The sequence below is a fragment of the Pelodiscus sinensis genome, chromosome 23, assembly GCF_052426305.1.
Source record: "Pelodiscus sinensis isolate ZL-2025 chromosome 23, ASM5242630v1, whole genome shotgun sequence".
NCBI classification, from domain to species: domain Eukaryota; kingdom Metazoa; phylum Chordata; order Testudines; family Trionychidae; genus Pelodiscus; species Pelodiscus sinensis.
The window spans coordinates 14,677,718-14,705,017 of NC_143074.1; the positions used below are offsets into that span (position 1 = coordinate 14,677,718).

Here is a 27,300-nt window from a genome sequence, read left to right on the forward strand (position 1 = left end):
CCCACACTGCTTGCACCCAAGGCACTGCTACGGTCATGCTCCTGATTTTAGTAAACTCAGAGGGCTGGTAGGTAGCAAGACTAAGAGGAAAAATAACTGAAGAGAATTGGTGGTTTTTCAAAGGGACATTACTAAGGGACCAAAAGCAAACTATACCACTGCATAGGAGAGATAGAAAGTATGGCAGGAGACCACCTTGGCTTATGCAGGACATCTTAACGTGATCTAAAAATAAAAAAGGAGTCATATAAAACGTGGAAACTAGGTCATATTAGAAAGGATGAATATCAGCAAACAGCACAGGAATGCAGGAGCAAGATGAGAAAGGGGAAGGCACAAAACGAGCTCAATCTAGCTAGAGGCATAAAGGGTAACAAGAAGACATTCTAGAAATATATTAGAAGCAAGAGGAAGACCAAGGACAGGGTAGGCCCATTGCTCAGTGAAGAGAGAGAAACAATAACAGAAAACTTGGAAATGGCAGAGGCGCTTAACGACTCCTTTGTTTCGGTTTCTGTCAACAAGATTGATCGTGACTAGATGCTTAACACAGTGAATGCTAGTAGAAATGAGGTAGGTTTAGAAGTTAAAATAAAAAAAGAACAAGTTAACAATTACTTACAAAAGTTAGATGTCTTTAAGTCACCAGGGCCCAATGAAATGCATCTTAGAATACTCAAGGAGCTGATAGAGGAGGTATTTGAGCCTTTAGCTATCTTCTCTGAAAAGTCCGGGAAGTCGGGAGAGATTCCAGAAGACTGGAAAAGGGCAGATATAGTGCCCATCTATAAAAAGGGAAATAAGAACAACCCAGGAAACTACAGACCAGCCAGTTTAACTTCTGTGCCAGGAAAGATAATGGAGCAAGTAATTAAGGAATCCAACTGCAAACAACTGGAAGATAATAAGGTGATAGGTAACAGCCAGCATGGATTTGTAAAGAACAAATCGTGTCAAACTAATCTAACAGCTTTCTTTGATATGATAACAAGTCTTGTGGGTAAGGGAGAAGCAGTGGACGTGGTATACCTAGACTTTAGTGAAGTATTTGATATGGTCTCACATGATCTTCTTATCAATAAACTAGGGAAATACAACCTAGATGGGGCTACTATAACTTGGGTGCATAACTGGCTGGATAACAATTCTCAGAGAGTAGTTATTAATGGTTCATAATCATTCTGGAAGGGCATAACAGGTGGGGTTCCGGCAGGGGTCTGTTGGTTCTGTTCAATATTTTCATCAGCAACTTAGCTGATGGCACAGAGAGTACAATTATTATGTTTGCAGATGATACTAAGCTGGGGGAGGGCATTGCAATTGCTGTGGAGGATAGGGTCATAATTCAAAATGATCTGGACAAACTAGAGGCATGGTCTGAGGTAAATAGGATGAAGTTTAAAAAGGACAAATGCAAAGTGCTCCACTTAGGAAGGAACAATCCATTTCACACATGCAGAATGGGAAGCGACTGTCTAGGAAGAAGTACTGTAGAAAGGGATCTAGGGGGTCATTGTGGACCACAAGTTAAACATGAGTCAACAGTGTAACACTATTGCAAAAAAAGCAAACATGATTCTCAGATAAACAGGAGTGGTATGAGCAAGACACGAGAAGTCATTCTTCCATTCTATTCAGTGCTGATTGGGCCTCAGTTGGAGTATTGTGTCCAGTTTGGGCACCACATTTCAAGAAAGATGTGAAAAAATTGAAGACAGTTCAGAGAAAAGCAACAAAAATGACTGAAGGCCTAGAAAGCATGAGCTACGAGGGAAGACTGAAAGAACTGAGTTTGTATCGTTTAGAAAAGAGAAAACTGAGAAGGGACATGTTAGCAGTTTTCAGGTATCTAAAACCTGGGTTTTAGTCAAGGGTGTTAAAAGGAGGAGGGATAAAAATTGTTCTCCTTGGCCTCTGATGACAGGACTAAAAGAAATGGAATTAAATTGCAGCAAGGGAGGTTTAGGTTGAACTTTAGGAAAAACTTCCTAACTGTCAGGGCAGATAAACACCAGAATAAATTGCCTAGGGGGGTTGTAGAATCTCCATCTCTGGAGATATTTAAGAGCAGTTTGGATAGACATCTATCAGGGATGATCTAGATGGTGCTTGGCCCTGCCATGAGGGCAGGGGACTGGACTCGATGACCTCTCGAGGTCCCTTCCAGTCCTAGATTCTATGATTCTATATTTCTACCTGCACTGGGCTCATGGAGAGAGCAGCCGAGCTGGGGATCCCTTCATGCTCTTTGCAGCCCCGGCTGGTGGCCACCCACATGCCTGAGCTGCCCCACTGCCGCCACCGCCAGTCTGCCGGCCTTCCAAATCTGCCACCCGAGGCAGCTGCCTCCTCTGCCTGTAGCTAGGAAGACCTCAGGGAAGGGATCTGGGGAGGGAGCTGGAATCTATCAGCCTGGGAGTTCTCCAAGGTGCTAAAATAAATCCAGTGTGGATCAGATTGCAAGACCAAAATAACCCAACAGCAGCAGCAGCCTTGGAAATCTGAGCAGGGAGCACAGAGCTGAGCAGAATGCGTGTGAGGGAGGGAAGGGGCATTTTAATGGTTTATTAATAATATTTCAAAGCCAGGGCGTGCCTCTGCTAAACCTGCTTCACCTCCCTCCCCACATACAACATGTATGTGTTGCACATGTCTGTGCTCAGTGCAGTCTGTGAACGATGCACCTGCATTGTGATCTGTAGGAAACCCAAAACTTCTCTCTTGAACTATCCTTCCCCTCCCGGACTATGGTCATTGCAGTCCTCCTATATGTGCCAGCGTCTAGGAACAAGCTGCTAAAAGCAGAGCTCCGTGCCCAATCCAGTCTTACCCCTGAAAAAGGGCGGGGGGAGGGAATCAAGCAATGAGTTGCCTCCTTTCCTCTCTTTAGGAAGAGTGGGTACTGGAAACATAGTGGCCTTTAAATCTGTGGGGTACCCTAGTTCAGTGTTTCTCAACCAGTGGTATGAGTACCCTTAGGGGTACTCAAGAAGTCGGGGGGGGGGGGGGGGGGGGGGGGGGGGGGGGGGGGGGGGGGGGGGGGGGGGGGGGGGGGCACATCAACACCACTGAAATTTGGAGAAAACTGAATTTTTGTTTCAAGTTTTACAGCGCTTTATTATTTTTGTACTTTTTACACCCAAAAATTTCACCGCCCACTCGGCTCTGATTAAGCTGTTTAAACAAATGTGTTGCAATGTAGAAAAAAAATTTGTGTGTCTGAAAACTGTAGGTACTGGGGGGTACTTCTTTTTTTTAAAGGGGTACTTTATACAAAAAAAGGTTGAGAAACACTGCCCTGATTCACCGCTTGTGCATATGTTTAAGGCTAGGACCCTGATCAGACCTTTGTGAGTGTGTGTGTTTGTGTGAGTGTCTCATGTACTGTAAAGTAGTTGGCAGGAGAGAGACCCATGAGTTTTAAATTTCACCCCCAGTGTTTGCTTTCAAAGTATTTTTTCCCTGTGGTTACTCCAGCAGGGAAACTGACCAGTAAAAACTCTTCCTCTCCCCTCCCCCCATCCCTCAATCATGGTCCAGAGAGCCAGAGCTCTTCCTACTTCCCCTGGGCTGTGTCCAGACTCCATGCCTCCGTCGACGGAGGCATGTAGATTAGCCAGCTCGGAAGAGGGAAATGAAGCCGCGATTAAAATAATCGCGGCTTCATTTAAATTTAAATAGCTGCCCCGATCTGCCGATCAGCTGTTTGTCGGCAGATCGGGAGAGTCTGGACGCGATGCCCCGACAAAGAAGCCTTTCTTCATCGACACAGGTAAACCTGGTTTCACGAGGCTTACCTGTGTCGATGAAGAAAGGCTTCTTTGTCGGGGCATCGCGTCCAGACTCTCCCGATCTGCCGACAAACAGCTGATCGGCAGATCGGGGCAGCCATTTAAATTTAAATGAAGCCGCGATTATTTTAATCGCGGCTTCATTTCCCTCTTCCGAGCTGGCTAATCAACATGCCTCCGTCGACGGAGGCATGGAGTCTGGACACAGCCCTGGTGCTTAGGATCACTGCTACAAACCAAACACTGCATTGGAAACAACCCCCCAGAGCAACACCCCTGCAGCAGGAGTGGCTGAGCCATGTAGAGCAAAAGCGATGGCTATAGTAAAATTATAGAGGTGACTCGTTTTGCCAATGGCACATGGGCTGTGATTTATCCCATGCCATGGAACTCAGCACAGGGTAATGGCAGACCTGTAGTAACAGGGATATTGACTTCTCTAATCTCTTAAGAATGCAGCTGCATAACTCAGTGACCAAATGGGACCTACTGTGAGTCCATAGCGTACTAGTAACAGCACTGCTGTGCTGCCTTTTGTCTGTCTGCACATGTGTGGTTGTGTGTATGATATACCCGTATATGTAGTCTTTACAAGCCAAGCTGGGGTGTCACTCCTGGGATGGGACAGATGTGTTTGAAGAGAGGAAGGGATGGAAAAGTTTGCGGCAAGCCAGCGATAGAGCTCTGTCCTCAACTGGTCATCACATAGCAGTTGTAGATCCCTAGGGCAAGAGAGGCTGAGAAGCTGCCTTAGACTGAAATATATTTTTACCTGTTATCCACAGAGCTGGGATATCTCTGGTGATCTGAGCAAGAGACTAGGAATTGGGATACCTGGAGGCTTTTATTAGCTCTGCCACAGATTTGCTTGGGCACATCGTGGGTTTACCCTCTGTGTCAAGTAGTCTGTAACAAGGTCTTATACCACCTCACTACATAGGGATGTTGTGGCGCTTAATTAATTCTTGAGAGACTCAGACGAAAGGTGCAATAGACGTGTACATTATTAATTATTATTATTTTAACCCCTTCCCCCAAAACCATCTCCTTGTGGGATGCAGCTCTCCCATGTAGTGTATGAATTTCATATTGGTAAATGGCCCTAGAACCAAGCAGTGTGCGAGAGGCAATAGTAATCTTTTTAATTGCACCCACCTATCCTCTGAGGATTTCAAGGCCCTTGACAAAGATGGGTGTGTATTATAGCCACTTGGAAGATGGGGAAACTGAGGCAAATGAAGAAGCCCTGTGGCTTGAAGGGCAGTCCCGCAAGATTAATATGGTTCCTGTTACCATCTGGGTGTTCAAGCTGGAGAGGCATCTCCCTCCAAAAGGCTCAGTCTAGCTTCCAGGGCTACAGAGACATGTCCCTGGAGGCACCCCCCAGTGCCCGATTAGGCACAGATCCTCTGAGCTGTGGATCCAAGTCTTGCCTGGCAAAGGCTCTGGTCCCAGCAGCAATTGCATCTCTTGAGGGGTCGCTACCATCTGCACAAGCGGGTGGGGGAGACTTGGTTGCGGTGCTGCTCTGCACTGTTCTGGGTGTGTTGCGTTACCAGCAATGGGCAACCCAGGCTTGTGAGTGGGCTGCATGAGCAGCCCTCCTTCAGCTCAGTGGCCGCAAGGCTGAAATCGGGCATGTGCACTAACCGTGACCCCAAGAATACGACTAAAGACATTGCACTTGATTCTCCTCCTTTCTCGTGGCTTTTTCAACACCAAATGATCCTTTATTAGAGGCAAGTTAAATGCCTGGCAAAGTAACATAAGGAAGCAACACGGCTTTTACCATGTTGTGTGCAATCAGCATGGACTTCACATGTGCCCTTGCTTTAAAAGTGTGTCTCTTTGCATTTTGCCAGGGTCCGCTCAACCCTTCCCTCCGCTGCAGGCCCCACCCCCACTTCACCCCTTCCCTCAAACCCCCACCCTGCCTCTTCCCTGCTTCCCCCCCTGAGCATGCCTGATCCCTTTTCCTCCCCCTCCCTCCCAGCACTGCCTGAGTGCTGTGGATCAGCTGATTTGCTTCCCATTCTTGCTCCTCCTCCTCCTCCTTTCCAGAGCTTGAATGCTGTGAATCAGCTGATTCACAGCACTCCGAAAATGTAGGAGGGAGGGGGAAGAGTAGGTAAGCGCAGGGCCGTCAGCACATGAGAGGCGCGGGGCAAGGGGACGGAATGGGGGCCGCACATAGATCCCCAGTGGGCTGCATGTAGTCCGTTGGGTGCATGTTGCCCACCACTGCCCTATGCAGATGTGAGCCCTGTGGTCTGAAGCAAGAATAAAGAGCTCGCTGTTGACATCTGTCTGTGAGCGGGGAGAAGAGCAGTGTGAGAACTCCCATTGGAGAGGGGCTTCCCAGGGCAGGGAGCTCTCTGCTGGCATCTATTGGTCAGCAAGGGGAAATGACTGACCGGGCCAGGCCTCATTTGCATTTCAGTTATGCAAAAGTTTGGTGCCTTCGGGTTAAGACACAATTAAGATTTTAGTTTAGAAGCAATAAAATGTGATGATCTGTGATGGGAAATGAAGGGACAAGGCAACTGTATCAAATGTGCCTTGGGTGAGAGGTCACCATGACCATTGTTGTTGCCTGGCACAGCTGAGTAGCAGTTACTGGACACGCCCTAAATTAGACATTTGAATAGACAGAATGGCTTCTACCTTCTGTTGCGAAGCCTTTCCTGATGGTTGGGTTTATGTTTTGAGACTGTATGTGTCATCGACTCAGCTCTAAAGATTCTTTCAAAACAGTGGTTGTCTTTGAGGTGGTGGACAGAGGTAAAATGAGGTGCTTCAAGGTAGCTCAGTTGGTGCTGAGATGGGTTGGGCTGAAGCCACAGAGAGCAGCAGCTTAACTGAGGCTACATCTACACTGCAGGCTTTTTGCGCAAGAATGTTTTGCACAAGAGTTCTTGCGCAAAAGGTCTTGTGCAAGAGCGTGTCCACACTGCCATGTGCTTTTGTACAAGAGATGTGCTTTTGCACAAGAGCCTCCGTATGGACACTCTCTTGCACAAGAAAGCTCTGATGGACATTTTAGCCATAGGGGTTTCTTGCGCAAGACAGTCCTATTGCCCATCCACACTGCCTTCTTGCGCAAGAGGGCTTATTCCTCGTGGGGAGAGGAATAACTCTTGCGCAAGAACTCTGATGCTTTACTGTAAATTTACTTGTGCAAGAATGCGCACGCAGTGTAGAAACTCCACATGCTTTTGTACAAGAACAGCCGTTCTTGTGCAAGAAGCCTGCAGTGTACATTTAGCTTATATGTTTAACTGGTTAACTGGTTCACCATGTCATGCTGCGGGCAGGAGGCTGCTCCAGCTTGGCTGGGCCCGTCATACCATGGGCTACTCCGGCTAGGCTGGGCAGGGCCCAACGCACTGCACTCCAGGGCTGGGGCTGCCCAGGCCGGAAAGAGTGCTGATGATCCAGTTACCCCAGTAAGGTGAATGTTTACTGGGTAACCAGTTAACCCTCTACATCCCTACCTCCAACCCTGCACCCCAAATTGTGAGTGGGGGGACTGGGGAGGAGAGAAGTGGCCAGAGTGCATTAGGAGGACTGAGTTTGGAACAATTTCGAAGACACCTTGGGGCAAGGGATGGGGGAAATGCCTTTGTTTTAAAGCCCTTGACTTGGGGCAGTGAGTGGAAAAATACTGCCTCTCAAGAGTGCCCAGGGTACTATATAACCTTCCCCAGGTTTCTGGGTGAGGGTTTGACCCAGTGTTGTTTTAACTCTGATGCTATATTCAAGTTTTCAGAAGGAACCCTTAGAAAACTGAGACCCACCCTTTTTGCTGCTGACAGAACGATTACACTGAGTTGAAACGAAGGATGTGAAGTAGCGTGTTTTTCACTAACCAAATAGTCGGTGCATTTTTGCATCGACTATTAGATTAGTTAATAGGGCAGAGTTGCCCCTTTGAAACACCGCCATGGCGTTTCAAAGGGGCAGCGCCGAACGGAGCTGGGGATCAGCTGGCACTCCCCAGCTGACCCTGGGCTCCACATGATGCTGCCACTTTGAAATCAAAGGGACAGTGCCGCACAACCGATCCTGGGCTCCATGGGCGCTGCCCCTTTGAAACACTGCTGCAGCGTTTCAAAGCGGCCATGCCACACAGAGGCTGGGGTCAGTTGGGGACTCTAGATGACCCCGGGCTCCATGAAGAATTGCCCCTTTGAAGTACCCGCCTCTTCCCCCCTTGCTGCCTCTGAGCTGATCGAGGCAGCAAGGACGGGGGAAGCGACCAGTCAACTATCCTGTCGACTAGTCCTTAACATCCCTAGTTGAAACACAAGAGGCTGCAAAGAGCAGGTAAGCGCCATGTGGCGCAGGCCAAGCACTGCGGTGGCTGGGCTGTCAGGGAAGCATTTCAAACCCCTGTGTCTGGGGGACAATTCTTATTGCCTCCAGGCCCTAGCGTAAGCCATCACAATCTTGGCCACCAGTAGAGAGACCTCTCCTCTTTCCTTTCCTTTGGGCTTCTGTGCGGAAGTCAGTGGGGCCTGGCAGTGCCCCAGAGCTGATCACATAGCCCTCAGCATGCTCTTGGCCAGCCCTGGCTGGACCAGAGAGCCGGGGAACGTGTGTCCTGGATAGATGGCAGAGATAATTGAGTTTGGCACCAGAAACACCAGCAGTTCCCATGGGTGCATTTGGTTTCCCACTGGACTGTAGGCAGGACTGTAAATAAGCATCATTCCAGGGAGGAAGTATCTTCCTAGAGTAGGGGTGGGCAACAGGGCCTCCGCGGGCTGGATCCGGCCCACCAAGCGAGTGGATCTGGCCCGCGGAGGCCCTGCTGCGCTCCTGTCCCCAGGCCAATCAGAGCCTGGGGGTGGGGGAGCTGTGTGAAGCTTCCTTCACCCTGCCCCGGCCCTGCAAGGAGCCCACGGAACTTCAAAGTGCCACGTGCTCCACGCAGGGCAGGAGAAGGCTTCCTGCACTCCCCCGCTCCTAGGCCCTGATTGGCCTTGGGGTGGGAGAGTGTGCTAAGCTTCTTCCAGAGCGTGGGTACCTAGTGGGAAGGGGGGGGCAAAGGGGCTCCCCCACCCCCAGACAGGAGCCGCCCTAGACAAGGTGCCGGCAACTGGCGCCCTAAGTGAAACGCGCAATCGGCGCGCGATCAGTGCCCCCGCCTTCAACGCGCTCAACGGCTGTTTTTCTTGGCACCCTAGGTGACCGCCTAGCTCGCCTGTATTGACAGGCCACCTCTGCCCCCAGACCAATCATGGTCTGGGGGTGGGGTAGCCCCACCCTTTCCCATTTAGGCCCCACCCATTCCAGGGTGGCACGGGATTACTTAACAAATTTTTGAAGTGGCCCCCGGGCAAAAATTATTATCAACCCCTGTCCTAGAGGGACTGTGGAAAGCTACAGTCCCTCTGGTGGGAGCAGGGAGGGATTGATTTCAAGCATCCTCAACTTACCTGCCTACCAGGTCTATGTTACAGCCATGTCTACCAGAACATTCTGGCTCTTTCCTCTGGAGCCTTGCATGCCCTGGCATGTCTCAGGAAACCACCTAGCATTACGTTACTCTTCACCACTCCGGTGGGAGCACTAGCATAGATCAGGCAGAGGTGTCTTTCCATCCGTGCTCTCATGTATGCTCTGAATAGGCCTAAATGCAGTCGGTGGAGTGGGGCCAATGTAGGGTTGCCAGGTGTCCAGTTCTGAACCCGACAGTCCAGTATTTGAGCTTCCTGTTCGGGAAACAAATTGAAAAAATATAAATGTCTGGTACTTTCTAAATAAGATGTAATGTAGATTGTGATGTAATGTCAAGTGTGTCTGCTATTGTTGTTGAAACCATCTGGCAACCCTAGGCCAATGTAAGATTGGTGTGAGAGTAGGACTGGGCCCCAGATGTTCAAACAGGGCCAGTGTAGCCTCCCCCAAACAGCTACGCTTGATCATTGACTGCCCCATCCCACTCAAAGTTGTGCAGCATCAGTTGGCCTGCTAGTAATATACCTGTTACCTGTAATCAATGTTCCCTCTGCTCTTTTCCATCCACGTGCAGATTTTTTCCATTGACATGCAGAATAAATTTTATGTGCACCACAGCATGAGCAAGTGTGAACCACCAGTAGAAACAAAAAACCTAGCAGTGGGCTGCTGCTAATCAGCTGGGCTGCATTTGAATCTCCTGAGTGGCCACAGAAGTCACTCCCTGTAACCACCAGCTCCTTGCACCTCTCCCTAATAAACCAATCAAGTCCTATTCTCTGAGCCTGTCAGTTTTCCCACACTCCATGCTTCCCTTTGGGTCTTGTGCCTGTATGGTCTGTCTGGTCACACCTTACTCTGTTACGGATACTAAATGCTTCGTAGTCTTACGCACTGATTCGAGTCAGCAGGCATCCGCCTGTCAGCTGCTGGGAATCTGGGTTCTGTGAGATGCGGTGCAAACATGTGTTACAGTGAGGCTGGACTCAGTGTGGCAGGTGGGAGAGAAGGGAGAAATTGTTAGCAATTCAGTGTTAGTCCAAAGGCAGGTGCTGCTACATCACTGGCCCGGAGGCTAGCGGGCTGGTGGAACAGTTACTGTAGGGCTGTGTCTACATTGGCAAGATTTTGCGCAAAAGCAGTTGCTTTTGCGCAAAATCTTGCCACCTGTCTACACTGGCTGCGAGTTCTTGCGCAAGAACACTGACGTTCTAATATATAAAATCAGTGCTTCTTGCACAAATACCCTGACGCTCCCGCTCAGGGATAAGCCCTCTTGCGCAACTGTTCTTGCGCAAGAGGTCAGTGTAGACAGGCAACAGCAATTTCTTGCGCAAGAAAGCCCGATGTTTAAAATGGCAATCGGAGCTTTCTTGCACAAGAGAGCGTCTACACTGGCACAGAGGCTTTTGCGCAAAAGCACATGGCAGAGTAGACGCTCTCTTGTGCAAAAACTCTTGCGTTAAAAGTATTTGTGCGAAATCATGCCAGTGTAGACGGAGCCTAGGAGTTTAGAAAAGGTGGTTGGGTTTGGGGAATATAGGACTAGTAATATTTGAAGGTTACTAACACTAAAGAGCGGCAGGAATTATTTACAGCAGCACAAGAGGGAAACAAGGGAGGCAACTAGGAGCCATGGGGATGAAACTAAGCAAGGGAAAAGATCTGGAAAGACTCCTTGGCAGTGTCCTAAGGAAGCCCCATCTCTTGATACTGCAAATCTAGGCTGCACAATAGCCTGCAGGAATCAGTCCTGCCCTGGTAGGGAGAGGGGAACTTTTCCAGTTCTAATTCTTCCATTAAATCAGGCGGACGAATCCTGGTGTAAAACTACATTTCCCAGTCTCCCCTGCAGCCCTGGGGATATAAGCAATTGGAAGATTTAAATAGACCAGGCCTGAAGCAACCAACCCTTAGCACATAGAATTGCCCGCCTCTTCTCTGTATCCATTGGCTGTTTAACCTTTTTTCTGGTGTTGGACTGGCTGTCCTGCCTGGCATTAATTTTTCTTCCAAGCTTGCTAGGCTCATGAAGTAAACAGCCATGTGCATTCCTTACTCTATATTTAACAGCTGCTGTCTGTGCTGGAGGAGACAGCGCAAGAAGGGAATCTGTGTAGCTTATTAAATTCATCTCTCTGAAGGGGGGAGGTGGGGAAAGCTGATTGGCAGGGGAGAGGGATTTCTCTCGTGTACAATTTTTTGAAAGCAGGTTTCATCTAGGGAGACTCCACAATGCCAGCATCCCAAAGCCGGGCCAGAGCCAGAGAGCGGAACAATGTCCTCAACAGGGCTGAGTTCCTCTCCTTGAACCAGCCCATGAAAGGGACCCAGGAGACCAGGAGCTCCAGCAGAAAGCAGGGCGGCCAAGCTGGCCTGGCTCCCACCCAAAACGAGGGCACTAAGGAGCGGAGGCAATCGCAGCAGCTGCCGGAGGAGGACTGCATGCAGCTGAACCCCTCTTTCAAGGGAATTGCCTTCAACTCCCTGCTGGCCATCGATATCTGCATGTCCAAGAGGCTGGGGGTCTGTGCCAGCAGCGCTTCGTCGTGGGGCAGCGCCCGCTCCATGATTACACTCCTCGGGATCACGGGGCATGGCGTACCCTGGATCGGGGGCACCCTGGTTTGCCTGGTGAAGAGCAGCACGCTGGCGGGACAGGAGGTCCTCATGAACCTGCTGCTAGGTGAGTACAGCGCTCCGACTCCTAAACACAAGGGACAGCAGGCTTTCCTTCTCCTCTGTCCTGTTCATCCATCTCCAGGGGCCCCAGGGTCTTTCAAGAAAGAAGGAATGAGCTTAGATCCAGAAAAGGGATAATTCAGGGGTTTATGGCACTTACCAGCCATTTGTGCGGAGCCCGGGAGTGCTGCTGGGAAGCCATGTTGGTGAGTGAGGGAGGTAGGGTGCACTGATACCACAATGATGGGGGCAGTATAAGGACCTACAGGGCACAGGCTTGGTTCTCTGCTTTACTGCACAAGAAGTCCACCAGGCTAGCATGTGACTACTCCTGGAGTAAGGCCCTGTGCAATGTGGGACTAGCAGAGTGGGACCTGGGATGTGTTAGCGACCAAACCTGTGGGCAGGAAAACCGTACGGCTTCGAGGCTGCCAGCCAGCTCCTTTATTTAAACTATCTCTATTTCCAGCGGGGGAAGATTTAAGGATGAATTAAAATTTCAGTCCAGGGGGGGTAATGGTAAAATGGGGATCAGAGTCACCCAAGTTTGATGCTCTTTGCAAATATTGTCTGCCCCCCTTCCCGGGCTGGAACAGGCTCTGGCTCCTCTTCTCAGCTGCCCGAAGAAGAGTCTTGCTGCTTCTTTGATCTTCCTCCGAACCCTCCCTTCTTTCCCCAGGTGTCTGCTCTGCTGCTGTGCCTCACCTAACTGAGCAGAGAGCAGCTCCTATAAAAAAGACAACTAGGGGGCTGCGTCCTGCTCGCGACGCTCACCTGCCCCCCTCTCTCTGGCCGCGAAACACCCAGAGAGCCTGGTGATGCTGATGACGTGATGACGCCATTCTTTCACCCAGAAGGAACATTCTGTCGTCCGGCGGGAAACTCTTTTTTACCTGTAGCGAGAGATGAGGCTCGTTGGTAAGGGCCTAAATGCCCCTGGCAGAGCCTGCACACAAGTTCTTAGCAAACCTGTCCTCTGGGGGCATGGAAAGCCTGTGGCTCTGGCCCCTAAACACTGGAGATCAAACCCAGCTTGACAAGGCCCTGGCTGCGATGATTTAGTTGGGATTGGTCCTGCATTGGGCAGGGAGTTGGACTTGATGACTCCTGAGGTCTCTTCCAGCCTCGGGATTCTATGATTCTATGAAATGCTCATTTCAGCTTTCACTTACTTGCCCTTTTTGCTGCAAAGCTCAGATTCGGGCTGGCCCCCTTCTCCTGGGTTAGTCGCACTTAGCCAGGCAGCTGCTTATACTTGACCTCTTGGTAACACAAAGCCCATGCCCTGCGGTCCCCTCAGTATTGAGGTGGTGCCCGAAACAGCCTCTGCTGGGCTTCCCCGAAATCTTAGCTCTGCTCTCAGTGACTCACAAAACAAATAATTATTTTTTATCTTGTTCTGCTTCACGGGAAACATAAAGGCTGGTTTAAATCATCTCCTGTTACTCAAAGGATGCTGTACAGAGTCTGCCACCCATTGCCATAGTAACTAGGCAGTTTCCAACTAGGGGCCTATTAGGGACATCACAAAAGACTTGGAACACGCCACATGGGGAGACGTCTGTCCCCTGTGCCCTCCTTGTCATATTTCCATACTTTTTCCTCGTAAACCTGCCATTACTGTGTGCAAGGGGGTTACCAAAACCACTGGAGTAGCCAGTTAAACACCCAAGATCAGAAGGGCAGAGATCTGCCTATTTACGGAGTGCCGTTGCCATAGTACCTAGGTGCTGCCAGGCTAAAAGGCCGGATTGGGATGTGGGGTGGTGGACCCCGCCAGGAGCCATAAGAACCAAAGAGAATGAGATAGGTGCAGTATGGCCAGTGAACGTGTCTGCCTGCTCCTCTGCTTTGTGAATTGCTTCTCACCGAGTGTCTGGGATTTTTCCCCCCACGATGGAGCCCTGAATATTTCAGTGGCCTGTTAAATTTCGCAGTTCTTCTGTGGAAGGAGACAGGAAACTTGGTTTGCTAAAACTGTCCAACATCCTCAGTCATCCTTTTGTTTCGTCTCAGCCCTGTGTGCGGTTCAGATCCAGCAGTGCTTGGTGCAAAGTCCTTCAGGGCGGGGATGGGTCTACGGGAATGGGCTCTTCACATCTTTGCCTTGATCCTTGGGAAGGGAAAGAAGCAAGGCTGTTCACTCCACTTGGCTTCCCTCCCTTCCCCCACCCCCTCGGCGTCTGATACAGCAAGCAGAATTTCTGATGCAGTCTCTGGGCAGGGAGCCAGCCCATCACAACACGCTTGTTTAGGATTGGTAATCAGGCTTTGCAAAGGGAAGGAGTAAAAAGATCGCTGAGACGGGACTGGGGACCTGGCAGAGGTACAGCTGCAGATGGAGACACGCCCCCGAGCTGTGCGCTGGATGAAAAGTTTCCTTCTGTGTGATGGAATGTTTGGGGTGCAGGTGCTGGAATTTCTGCGCCTTCCTTTTCTCCCTCCCCAGAGCATGGATCCCAGCTGTGGATCTCCTCCGTAAGCTGAGTGGACCCACGTTGGCCCACGTTTGCTATCCATTCTGGGATTTATTATCCCAAACACTCATCCCCAGCCACAAATGCCAAGCAAAGTAAGGAATTGGGGTCACAGTCTGTCTCTCAAATGAGGGTATCTGTCCCCATTATAAAGGCTCTTCTGCTAGAACACACTTTGGGGAGAAGGGGGCCTGGGGACTGCCAATCTCATCCGTTCAAAAATCACAGATCAGGCTCCCAAAATCAGAATTAGCTTCAACATAACAAGATTTAAAATCCTACAACTTGGGTTCATTGTATTTGGAGCATTTCGAGTTCACATTTTCCCACTTTTCTCTGAAATCAGGTGGGCTAGAAACTTATTTAAAAAACAAAAAAAAGAGAACGCTGAGATGTTCAGATAATCATCTGACTCCAGCAGCTGGGTCTTTAAGAAAAAAATCAAATATCATGGAACTCACAATAAAATTAGGGTTAGAGTTGGCTCTCATCCAGACCCCAACTTTCCCAAAGGTGAAGGGGGATAGGATCTGGTTTTCTGATTCTAACCTGCCTAACAAAACAGTCCCAAGTTCATAGAATCATAGGTTATAAAGCCAGATGAACCATTGCGATCATCTAGCCTGCAAACCACTGGATTTCCCCAAATTAATTTCCGTTAGAACTAAAGCAGATCATTGGAAATATTGGCTGTTTTTCTAAGTGTGAGCGAATCCGTCACTTCCTTTGGCAAGTTGTTTCAATGGTTAATGACTCTCTCTGTTGAAAAAAGATGCAATTTTTTAATTGTAAATTTAGTCTAGTCTAAATCATCTAAATAACCTCGATAGCGGAGTGAAACGGGCTGGGAGATGAGTGGCAGAGCTGAGCATCCATGGTGAGTGCAAGGAGGCCCGAACCAGGCCCCCAGGTAAGCCCCCCAGGCCTCTGTGGTCCTGTGGATACCATCCAGAGGACCTTAAAGTGGCCACCACAGAGCCCACAAAAGCATGGGGCCTGGCACAGCCGCCCCTAACTATCCTATGGACGGGATGGCTCTGGTTATATATAGACTGTGATCGAGTCGTCCCTTACCCTTCATGTAAGCGCTCCAACTCCCTGGCAGTGAGTCAGGATAGGCACCGGCTTTCAATCATTTCTTCCTGCAGAAGGCCACACATCTGCGAATAATAACCCAGTAGCAAGAGTGACGCTTCCGGTGGCACCTTTTAATGCATGGGATTAAAATGCTGTACAATGGGAGTGTGTTAGTTCCCAACCCTGTTGCGAGGGAAGGAGCTAGTATTCTCCCCTCGCTATCACTGAGGAAGCCGACTTGGGCCACACTGAAGCTGTGTCTGCATTGGCATGATTTTGCACAAAAGCGCCCGCTTTTGCGCAAAAACATGCTGCCTGTCTACACTGGCGGGGAGTTCTTGCGCAAGAATACTGACGTTCTAATGTATGAAATCAGGGCTTCTTGCGCAAGAACTATGATGCTCCTGCTCAGGAAAAAGCCCTCTTGCGAAACTGTTCTTGCGCAAGAGGCCAGTGTAGACAGGCAACATGAATTTCTTGCATAAGAAAGCCCGATGGCTAAAATGGCCATCGGAGCTTTCTTGCACAAGAGAGCATCTACACTGGCACGGATGCTTTTGCGCAAAAGCACATCTCTTGCGCAAAAGCACATGCCAGTGTAGACGCTCTCTTGCGTAAATACTTTAACGCAAAAACTCTTGCGTGTAAAGTATTTGCACAAAATCTTGCCAATGTAGATGTAGCCTGAGTGGTTGTCGGGGGCTCTGTCTGTCAAGGAAGTTTGGTTAGGCCCAAAGAACTAGGTAATTCCCACAGCACAGGGAAGCAGCTGATTGTGCTCGTTTACACCATTGAGGTCAGTGGGGTTACTCCGTATTCACACCTGTGTGCATCAGGCCTGATGTGTTGTGAAGAGCCTGGGGTGATGGATACCACGTGCTCATCCCCCTTGGAGACGAGGGGGTCTCAAAAGTCCTCTTTTGAAGAACTCAGACTTTGGCTGCACAAAGTTTCCCTTTTGGCTAATGTCACTTGATAACCAGGCTGGAGGAGCCTGATGAATCCTCAGTGTAAAACTGGCTGTAGGGAACCTGGCTTGGTACAGAGCCCAGTATAACATCGGGCATAAGGTCTCCAACGGGCCTGACTCTCCATTGCCTTGCTCTTGTGCAGGAGCCAGGGCAGTGAGAAGTGCTGATTGGGTGGCAATTTGCACCCAGCTTGCACAGACGTGAATGCTTCCACAAGGCGCACGTCAGCGGAGATGCAGGCACCCCAGATCTTCCAGGGTGTCAGTGCCACATCTGACAGTAGCTTTCTGGACTTGATGCCTGATCCCCTACGTGGCACATTCACCCTCAGTGCCCTTTCCCCTCCTACCCCTCAGCATTTGCTGGTCACCCTGTTAGGAGCCTGCATTCTGTTGCGCCTGCAGTCAGGGGTGTAATCCCACCCTGTGTGGACACAGGAGGAAAATGTGATCCACCCTGTGAGGAGAATGTTATTTATTTTGCTGGTTCAGGGTGGTGTAACGCCGCTGACTTCAGCGAAGCTGCGCCAGGTGGTGATTACATTTAAATATAACGTTGCCTGCCCTGCATGCTGTATCATACATTGGCTCCTTGGCTTTGTGTCACAAGGGGTTTATTCCCGTCAAAGAGACAGTACTGAATGAAATGGACAGATCCTTGGTTCCTTGGTGGCAGGGTGATGATACGCTGTCTGCCTGAATGAGGGTGAAAGGCTGGGGGGGGGTATTTCCCCTTTATAAAGGACAGGGAAAGGTCAAGACATTTTCTCTTCTGTCTGTTCCGTGAATGCAGAGCCTGCCCTAAGATCTGTAATGTTCCAAGTAGCCAGACGAGGGTGGGGAGCAAGGGTGTAATGTCCTAGGGAAGTCCCCTATGGATTCCTGGCCAGGGCTTTGGAAAAATCTGCAAATCTATCCCCGATTTTATACTAGGCCTTGTACGTGCAAGAACAGAACCCTGGGAGTTCAGAGAGTAGTAGGTGGAGACCCACGCAGTGCAGGCAAGTTCATCCCTTGTGTACCTGCAGGTACGTCTACATTGCTATCAAAGGCTCTGACTGCAGCCTGTGCAGACATGGCTTGCCTAGCTTGGGTAAGGGCAGCAGTGATGCCACAGCCACACGGGTGGTACAGACTTGCCCAGAACCCTGGGTAATTACTCGCACGTCTAGCCCATGCTGAAGCACACACTGCCCTGGTTTCTCCGCTCCAGTACCTGAGCTTACTAGATTACAGCTCGTTCCTGTGTCCACACAGGGCGGGATCACACCCCTGACTGCAGTGTAGATCTACCCTTTCTGTTGAGTGTCAGGACTCGGTAACGTGGACACGAGAGAGGCAATGAGTTGCCTGCCTGTCTGCTCTTAAGGAGAGTTGCATTGCCAGACTGGCCGGGTCTGCACTGCAGGCCTATGTCAGTCTAATATATCGCTGCCCTACAGACCTGTAGCAGTATATTAAGCAGTAACCACTTGTGTTCCAGTGGTGGAGGAAACCTGGCATCCTGCTGGCATCTTCCTGCTCAGACACTCTGCCCCTATTTGTTGACCTGGAATGCAGGGGAGACACTGGCCTCTCCTCCTGTCCTGGGATCTGTTCTGCCTCCAGAAATCTTGGCAAGTTTGCAGCCTGTCTGCTCAGTGAAGTGGAAACTCAAGTGGGCTAGTGGGACTGGCCAAGGTAACCTCACACCCACCCACCCTAGTCATCTCTGCATCCCCCATCCATAGCCCCTCCAACTAGGAGTGAACATTCCTCTTCATCACCTATCTGGCTGCAATCTCTCTCAGCCCTCTCAGGCACTGCAGTAAAAGCCCCAGGTCCTTTGCCTGGTGTCTCCCTCCCTTCTTGTTCCATCCTCGCTGATGAGTTCAGGCATTGATGAATGGCAAACTGCATCCAACTCGCTGGCTTCCCCTCCTCCTCCGCCTCCTCTCCCCGCCTGCTCTAGTTAGGGCAAAGACATGCTGTTAAGCAAGGAGCAACCCCGTGACTCTCTAGAATCCTTCATACAGCGGAGGGGCCCAGTGACACACTAGAACCAGCTGCTGCAGGCGCAGAAACCACGGCTTATATTGGACCCCTGCCAGAGCACTAGTCTAGCTCAATTGGTCAGCTCTCAGCAATGACTAACTCCCAGCACTTCAGAAGAAGGTGGGTTATGCAGTAGCCTGAATACCAAGACTCCCAGGCAAAGCTAGCAGGTAAAGTGCCCTGAGGCTGAATGCAGATTCAAAGAGAAGGGAAGTGCTGTGGTTGTTAAATTGGGGTGGAGAGGGGTGAGAACTGGCTGTCTTTCTCTGCTGTCCGGATCCCCTCCCCCAGCTCTGAACTAGGCACTCTAGGAAGTAGGTGTTTTGCGCTGAGATGAACCCTGCTGGGAAAAGCTTGAGTGAGGCTCCCGCCCCAGGGGCAGTCCTGGAGAATGTGTGTGTGTTTGCTGGTAATGCAGCTTGACAAGAGCAGTAATTGGGAGAAAGGGGGACAGGAGTGAGGATTTCGTTTGCTTTTGTTAAGGCAGCCACAGGACTGGCTGGCACGGTTGGAGGGGCAGGAGCGGGTCTGGTGCTGCCAGTCTGGAGTAGGCAGTGGTGACAGTATTAGCGCAGTGTTTCTTAAACTGTGTTCCAAGGTACACCGGTGTGCCATGAGGCAGTTGGAGATGTGTGCGGAGAACAACAGAGTGCAAAATGGCTGTCCTTAAAGGGGCAGGCAACCTTTTTTTTTTTTTTTTTTGATCAACAAAAAATCCTTGGTTTTTCTCATAAAAAAAATTGTTTCATGTTCCTCTGTCTTAAAAAGTTTAAGAAACACGGGTATTAGAGGGTTTCTCCTCTTCCTGCCCAAGCCAGGCTGAAAAGCTCCACTTACTCAGAGGATTTTGGGACACTGAGTCACCCAGGTTGGTGAGGTGCTTTGAGTTCCACAGGTGGAAGGCTCTGTCAATTCTCCAAGGCTATAAAAAACCTGAGGCTGATTTCTCTTGAAGTCAATGGGACTTAAACATGCACTGACGTGCCTTGATGAACAGGGATAAGCTGAGAACGGCTCAATGTTACGCATGCGCTTAAGCACTAAGCTCAATCATGAGAATTATGGGTGGCCCAGACACTAAGCATTGCGTCACCAGTGGGTGAGCAGTACAAAAAGCTTCTCTTCCTTCTCTCCACAGGCAGATCATTCTACTTCTCTTTCATTTCTGCACCTGACCCAAGCCTTTCCTCCCGTGAGAGACACGGAGCACAAGTCCAGTCTCGTTATGCTGATGCAATGGCCCCATGCTCTGTGCTGTTGTTATGGGCAGCAGGGCGTTGGTGTGGATGCCGTTGTAGGATGCACTGATACTGTTCTGGTATCATTATGGGTGCACAGACGTTATCGGTGCTGTGTTCATGCAGTCTCTATCCGAGGCAGCTGCATAGCTGGGGGAGAGGTCTCATAGTGGGTCAGCTGATCTCCGCACATTGCTAGCAGGATTTGCAGGGAGTGGGGATAAGGAAACAGATCCGTTGTGCCTTGCAAATCTGCAGGTATCCGCATCTGCCAATGTGGAGCAGATATCTACAGCTCATTTTTGCAGATGCAGGTGCAAATACAAATTGTATATCTAGAGCCCTGCAAATTTGCAGCTATCCACTTTCTGTCTGCAGCTCATTTTTGCAGATATGGATGCAGCAGCAGATATGAATTTTGTATCTGCAAAGAGCTCTTCAGATCTGCTTAAATTCAATAAACAAGATATTCAGATGCAGGTGGCCTACAGGGGGCTGGCTCCTCCATAAAGTGCAGGGTTTTTTCACTGTGTTTGCCCTTTGTTCACCTCTTCCCCAGAATAATTGCAGAATAATTGCCCTGCACGGCAGAGCAATTTGGGAAGCCGCCATGCTAAGTAAATGCTTCTAGGGTACAAATTGTCCAGCTCCCAAAGGCATGTTTTATCCAAGGGCTTTCTAGGCAGCCTGTGGTTTCACTCAGGGCTGTTTCTGATACGTTGGAGAGGGATTTGGAGTCTGTTTTTTTTTAAATTCCATTGACCCCAAATTTCTTCCCTCTATTATCCTCCTGTGATCCCATGTCCCAGAATCCTTTGTGGTGTTTTGGCTGAAAAATCACTTCTCCAAAATGTTGTAAATATAGCGTGGTTAGTTATTGTTGAAGTCCATAGTGCCGCCTGTGGCCACGGTCTCCATTGATGGGCCTGGCTGACGAACCTGATCATTTCACATGGAAAAAACAAAACTGGGAAGTTGTGGGCTTGACTCGAGAGCTGCTGAGATTCTCCTGCTTCCACTGACCTCGTGGCTTTAGAACTCCTGGCCTGTCAGTTCATATCCTGGTTGGGAATGTTGTCAATTGCTTGCTCTCCAAGATTACATGCTCTACAAGACTACACCCATTTCTGCAGCACGTTGCCCTTGGGAAGTTTTCCACATGGCAGTGGGTTCTATAGAAATGTCATGAGTTCCGGAAAACAGCTTCATGAACCACCTTGGAGCCGCAACCTCCAGGAGATGCAACTCACAGTCTTGAAGCTCAGTCTATGACCCTGTGTATTACCACAGCAGTGGCTCCTGTGAGTTCTCCAAGGGAGTAATTGTGTTTGTACAGGGCCTAGCCCAGTGGGGCCCTGCTTCAGACTGGAGCCTCATGCATCTGACAAAGTGGGGTTTTGCCCACGCATGCGTATGCCCAAATAAATCTGTTAGTCTCTAAGGGTGTGTCTAGACTACATGGCTCCGTTGACGGAACCATGTAGATTAGGTTTCTAGACATAGGAAAATGAAGCGGCGATTTAAACAATCGCTGCTTCGTTTAAATTAAAATGGCTGCCGCGCTGTGCCGATCAGCTGTTTGGCGGCACAGCACGGTAGTCTGGACGCTCCGTGGTCGACAGAGGCATTTGTTGACCTCCCCGTTACGCCTCGTGGGATGAGGTTTACCGGGGAGGTCGACAAATGCCTTTGATGTCAACTGCGGAGTGTCCAGACTACCGCGCTGAGCCGCCAAACAGCTGATTGGCACCGCACAGCAGCAATGTTGATGTAAATGAAGCGTCGATTATGTAAATCGCCGCTTCATTTCCCTATGTCTAGAAAGCTCATCTACATGGCTCTGTCCACTGAGCCATGTAGTCTAGACACACCCAAAGGTGCCACAGGACTCCTCACTGTTTTTGCAATGCAGACTAACAGGACTGGCCCTCTGAGACCAGTGTTCAAGTGCAGTGGTGCTCAACCTTTTTTCATTTGCGACCCCCGGAGCCGGGAAAATTTTTGTTGAGCAACATTTTGTTGAGGACCCTTTAATTTAGAGTGCCGGTCCACTCCCCTGCCACTTCTCCCACCCCCACTGCATGTACGTCGGGCACCGAGCCGGGAAAAGAAAATACCATCTGGCCCGGATCAAAGCACTGCAACCCCCCAGGAAGACAAGTCCCCACGGGTTGCACACCGCTGTTCTAGTGTAATACAAGTAATAAATAAGAATTAGCCAGGCTGCCCTTGCCCTGACATCCATAAGGACTGGTCTGAGGACAGGGTGTAGTCTGTGGAACTCTCTCCATAGGAACTCCTTGGTTTCACTCTCCAGCTGCTTTCTGAGCTCACTGTAAGCTCTCCTTGCTTGGGTGAATTCCTCTCCACCTATTTCACTTCCCCTTTTCCCATCTACCTCCATGACTGGTAGGCTGTAATGATGCTGGGGGATTAATAGTTGAAGCCTTGGTCCTGGCTGTGATTTTTATTTTGATATTTATCCTGGAGCCCTTACAGCCAGGGGTTGTCCTTGCTCATTTGAGTGGTTCCATGTGAGTACATACAGGAGCAGCCAAAGCAAAAGGCTTCGGGGTTTTCTTTTTGTCTTTTTTTGGCACTGCACCTAGGTTGTTCAGCAACGCTTGTTTGAGAACTTATTCCTATAAACATCTCAGCAGCAAATCTACCACATCCCTTGAGTTGCTCCAATTTATGGGAACTAGCCAGCTTTTGCACACAGCCAGCAGGTGCTGCTGTCCCTTTAATGCTTTTCATGTGCTGGCAATGCCCCTCTGCCATGTACATTGAACAAACTGGATTGTCTGCACAGCAGAATAAATGGACACAAATCGGACATCAAGAATGGTAACATACAAAAGCCAGTGGGGAACATTTCAACTCCCTGGATACCCAGTTACAGACTTGAAAATTGCCATCCACACGCAAAAAAATTTCAAAACCAAGCTCCAACATGACACTGCTGAGCTGGAATTTCACTGCAAATTTGACATAATCAGAAAGGGTCTGAATAGAGATTGGGACTGGTTCACTCATTACCGTAAGTAATTTTCCACTTTAGGTAGTCTCACTTTCTTATCCACATCCGCCTTGATTGAATTAGCTCTGATGTACCACTCCCATCTGTTTCCCTACTATTGCTCACGCAACTCACAAAAGCTCATGCCACAAGAAAACTGTTAGGGTATGTCTACACTACCCCGCTAGTTCGAACTAGCGGGGTAATGTATGCATACCGCACTTGCTAATGAAGCCCGGGATTTGAATTTCCCGGGCTTCATTAGCATAAGCGGGGAGCTGCCATTTTTAAATCCCCGCTGCTTCGAACCCCGTGTAGCGCGGCTACACGGGGCTCGAACTAGGTAGTTCGGACTAGGGTCCTATTCCGAACTACCGTTACTCCTCGTGAAACGGGGGTCGAAGCAGCGGGGATTTAAAAATGGCGGCTCCCCGCTTATGCTAATGAAGCCCAGGAAATTCAAATCCCGGGCTTCATTAGCAAGTGCGGTATGCATACATTACCCTCCTAGTTCGAACTAGGAGGGTAGTGTAGACATACCCATCGTCTTTCAGGTGCCATTAGTGTTTTTGCTGAAACAGACCAATATGGCTACCTCTGAAACCACTCCTCAATCTACTTCAGATCTCTTTCTTACAGGGACAGCAGTAGCATTCACACCTCAGAGCACTGGAAAAAAAAGAAACCTGGCAAAGAGTGAAATCCTTTTACTGAGACTTCCCTTAAGGGTGATATTATAGATACAGGTTTTGAAGACATGAATGAAAGCATTAACCCTTCTAAGCTTGCCCCTAATCTGTCTATGCAGGAGGCTACCTCTCCACTGTTACTGAGCTGCAACTTTTAAGTGATTCCTGAATGCAGTAAGAACAAGGCAGATACATATTACCTTTCTCTGTTAGCAGAGCTAATAGCTACCCATGTATCAGGGGTAGCTGCGTTAGTCTGAATCCGCATGAACGACGAGAAGTTGCAAAGACCCACTTCGTCATATGAAGATGCCCACGAAAGCTTATGCTCTGATAAATCTGTTAGTCTATAAGGTGCCACAGGACTTCTTGTTGTTAATAGCTACCCATGTGACTGCCTTCAGTTTTAGTGCGAGTCCAGTGGGTGAGCGCACCAGAGCCCAGATTTTAGTTATTTAGATTCCACAGTGAGCTATCATACTAGAACTGCCCTAAATAGGCAGGATTTAGCCCTAAGCTTTATGTTTTAGGAGCTGAGTAGAGCCGTGAAACCATGGCGATTTGCACTTCGAGAGAATGTTGTCCAAGAAATCTCAGGTTTTCACACATTGTTCTGCTGATGGGCGCTGTTGCAATAAAAGTTCAGCTCTGCAGCCAATCACACTTTTGCCTCAGGTGACACTTTGCTATTTTTTTTCAGATTTAACATTTGTATTAAAACTAATGTTTGAAATAAAAATGCGTATAGTACATAGGTTTAGAGGGAAGGCTCTGTACATCTGAGGTCATGCTTGGATTATCGAAAATTAAGTCTTGCTTAAAAAGTCACAAGATGCATAGGGTACATAACCAGCATTGACCCAGGTTAAGGAGTTTTTAGGCAGTGGGGAATAAGTGTTTGGGTACGTTACCCCTGGGAAGTTTTGCAGAGTTAGTTGCGGTAAGCGGATATGTAAATAGGTGGGGATTGTCCCTCAGCGTGTTGGTATCTGGGGTAGGCTCTCTAGGAAAATACAGTCTACCAAGAAAGAATTTGGGCTCTTTTCCTAATTGTGTCCCTCTTTGGTGGTCCTGCTCTTCCGTTTTGGTACTGTCAGTGTCCTGTGATGTGTTCTGTGTATGTGTCCCTCAACCGTCAGATGACGTCATTGAAAAAGTCCTCCTCCTCTAGGGAGCAATGCAAGTGCAGTCGGGAGAGCCAGTTTCATACTCTCTGTAGAGACCTCTGTCTCTCCAGGAGAGGGTAGAGTTGTAGGGGCCCCATCTTCTACAGTCATCAAGTATGTGGGGGCTAAAGAATGTGCCTGTCTCCACATTGGCTGCACAGAATGGGTAAACTGGGTATACAGACGCCAGTTTGCCAATCAGCATTTTCCCACGCAAAATGGATGTGCTGGCAAGGTTTGCAGGTGCCGTTCAGCCAGCCTGCTAGAAACTACCCCTTGCTTTTTGCATTTCCCGTGCTGCAAGATGGAAACAGCAAAGAAGGAGTGCCGTTCAGCCAGTGCACAACCTAGGTCCAAGCTACTGTGTAGGCTGGGCAGTTGCAGGGACATATGAGCTGGACTATGTGCTCCCTGAGTGACTGCGCCATTTGTATCTATTTCTGAAGGCCGAGCTGTTTGCTGACTCTGTCAGAACTGTAATAACACCGGGCGCTGATTCACTCTGGCATAGTGTTTCCCCAGGGCACGCGGTGGAGGAGAAGCGAGCCAGCGAGGGCAAGGTTAGAAAGCCTTGGCTTGGGTGTGTTGCTCAAATGCGCGCTGGAGCTGGGGTGAGCAACTCGGCATCACCTGCAGCCCCCGCGTTGTGCTGCAAAGCAAAAGTTGAGGCAGCTGCACATGTCACAGAATAAGCTGCTTGGTGGTGACCACAGTGCAGGGGACAGGGACAGAAAAAGCCCCAAGCTGTAGTACCTGTTAGGAGAGAAGGGACGGGTGTTGGTTAGAATGAATGTTATTGAGGCTGCTGGAAAAGGCACAGACAGAGCCCTTGTTTCTCAGAGACTCTCTGGCTCCTGGGCTGACTTTCCCAACCAGGACTGCCTCAGTCATGACCGGGACCCAACAGCTATGGGATAAGCCACTGACTGCGTCAGAGAAGTAATTTAAAGGGGTCTCCGTATAATAGGCCCTGATTCAGCATGTGCTTCTGTACACTGCTGAATCGAGGCCATAAAAGGCACCGCGGTAAGGGTTCAGAAGCGGAGGGCCCGCGGTCGCTCATGAAGCGAGATGAGAGTCCGAGCACATGAGATCACTTGTGTCACCACTGCAGCTAAGGCAGACTTCCCCATCAGGATTAACCAAGCTGAACTGTTTTCCTCTGCAGCTGTTAGTTTTGCTGGCAACATTTGGTGTCTAGCAAAAAACAACAGTGCATGGCTGGTTCAGAGATCGCTGGCCTATTTTTGGAATTCCTGCCACCCCCGTGAAACTCAGTCTTAGCAAATCTTAAAACACAAAGGAAACCCCCTTCTGTTCAAATAGTACTACACACTGAACAGCTACAGACCTGAAATTCTAACCCTGGCTCCCCTCCTGCCCAGCTAGTGCATCACAAATACAGTACAGCAGCCCCCACCGTTGCATTTCTTCTCACAGTCTCACCTGTTTTGATGCAAGAAGCCGTCTGCTGTCTTGAACAGCCTCTCTGCATCACCCTGCGTCATCAATTCTCACCACCTCATTTCAAATCTTGTCTGTAACCCTCTCCTCTTCCTTGCCTTTGACTCTGCCCCTTGTTTGTAGGCATGAGATACTTATGTTCTCAGTGCTCTACAGTGGGTTTACAGCACCGTTTCCTCTCATTTATACTAAAGATGAGCTGGAATCAGGATTTTTTATCCCAGTCCAATGCCCTTTCATGGTTCTGATAACAAGGGATCTGGATCCAAGCTACCCCTCATTTCGGCTTTTCCAGAAACAAATTCCAGCCTGCATATCAGCGATGGGCAACCAAGACTAGTGAATGGGCGGTATGAGTAGCCCTCCTTCATCTCAGTGGGCAATATGATTACCAGTGGTGGACAACCTGCAGCTTGAGGCCCACTGGGGTTCCACCTGTTGCCTGCACACCCCCTTTGGAAGGAGCAGGGATGGAGTGCAAATCAGGTGATTCCTGGTGCTCCAAAAGGGCTGGGACGGTGGGCGAGGAGTAGGAATTGTGGGGCTCCGGTGCCCCAGTGTGCGAGAGGTGTGGGGGAAGGGGCAGAGAAGGGGTGCACAGGTCGCAGGTGAAACGCCAGTGGGCTATGGGCTGCAGGTTGCTCACCACTGTTCCATCTGCTACTTCTAAGTTACACCACTACACCGTGTACGGTCCTGTGGTGCTTAGCTTGGCATGGGCTGCACTTTGCACGGAAGATGTTATTCAAGCTTTACTGAAATTTATATGGGGGGGGAAACTGTGTGCGCAAAGTGTCTATATACACGATACACACTGTGCAGGGAAGAGCGCGGCTGGCAAAGATTCTGTTTGTGCAGGTTTCAGGGATAACCCGCGGCTCAGAGTTGGTGAGCTAGTTGTGACAGGAGTATCACAGAGCAGCAATAGAGTTGAGACCTTCTTCGTCCCGATCATCTGAATGTATGTTGCGATCCCCTCCTTGTGAATTGCTGTCTTACTTCCCCTACACTATCTAACCTGTCTTAAGGAGAATCCCCATTTAGCCAAATAAATCCCTTGTCTCCCATCCTATTTGGACACCCAAGGGTTGCTCTTCTTACTAACTAGCTAAATCAATGTTTTCTGTAGCATGCCTCATTCCTACCCAGGGGAACAGTTCAATTGATGTCAGTGGGGCTACTCGCCCAAGGAATGTGTTTCAGATTGGGCTCTAGTGTTTTGATTCATTT

At 49.4% G+C, this 27,300-nt stretch overlaps 1 protein-coding gene across 6 annotated transcripts in view; it reads left to right on the plus strand.

Moving 5' to 3' along the window:
• PLPP7 (phospholipid phosphatase 7 (inactive)) overlaps window positions 1-27,300 on the plus strand; it is an 81,414-nt gene that overhangs the window by 6,929 nt on the left and 47,185 nt on the right. For all 6 annotated transcript variants that reach the window (XM_075905432.2, XM_075905430.2, XM_075905434.2 and 3 more), the window contains one exon: window positions 11,478-11,940. In XM_075905432.2, coding sequence (XP_075761547.2) covers window positions 11,478-11,940 — 463 coding nt within the window. The remainder of the gene's footprint in view (window positions 1-11,477; window positions 11,941-27,300) is intronic.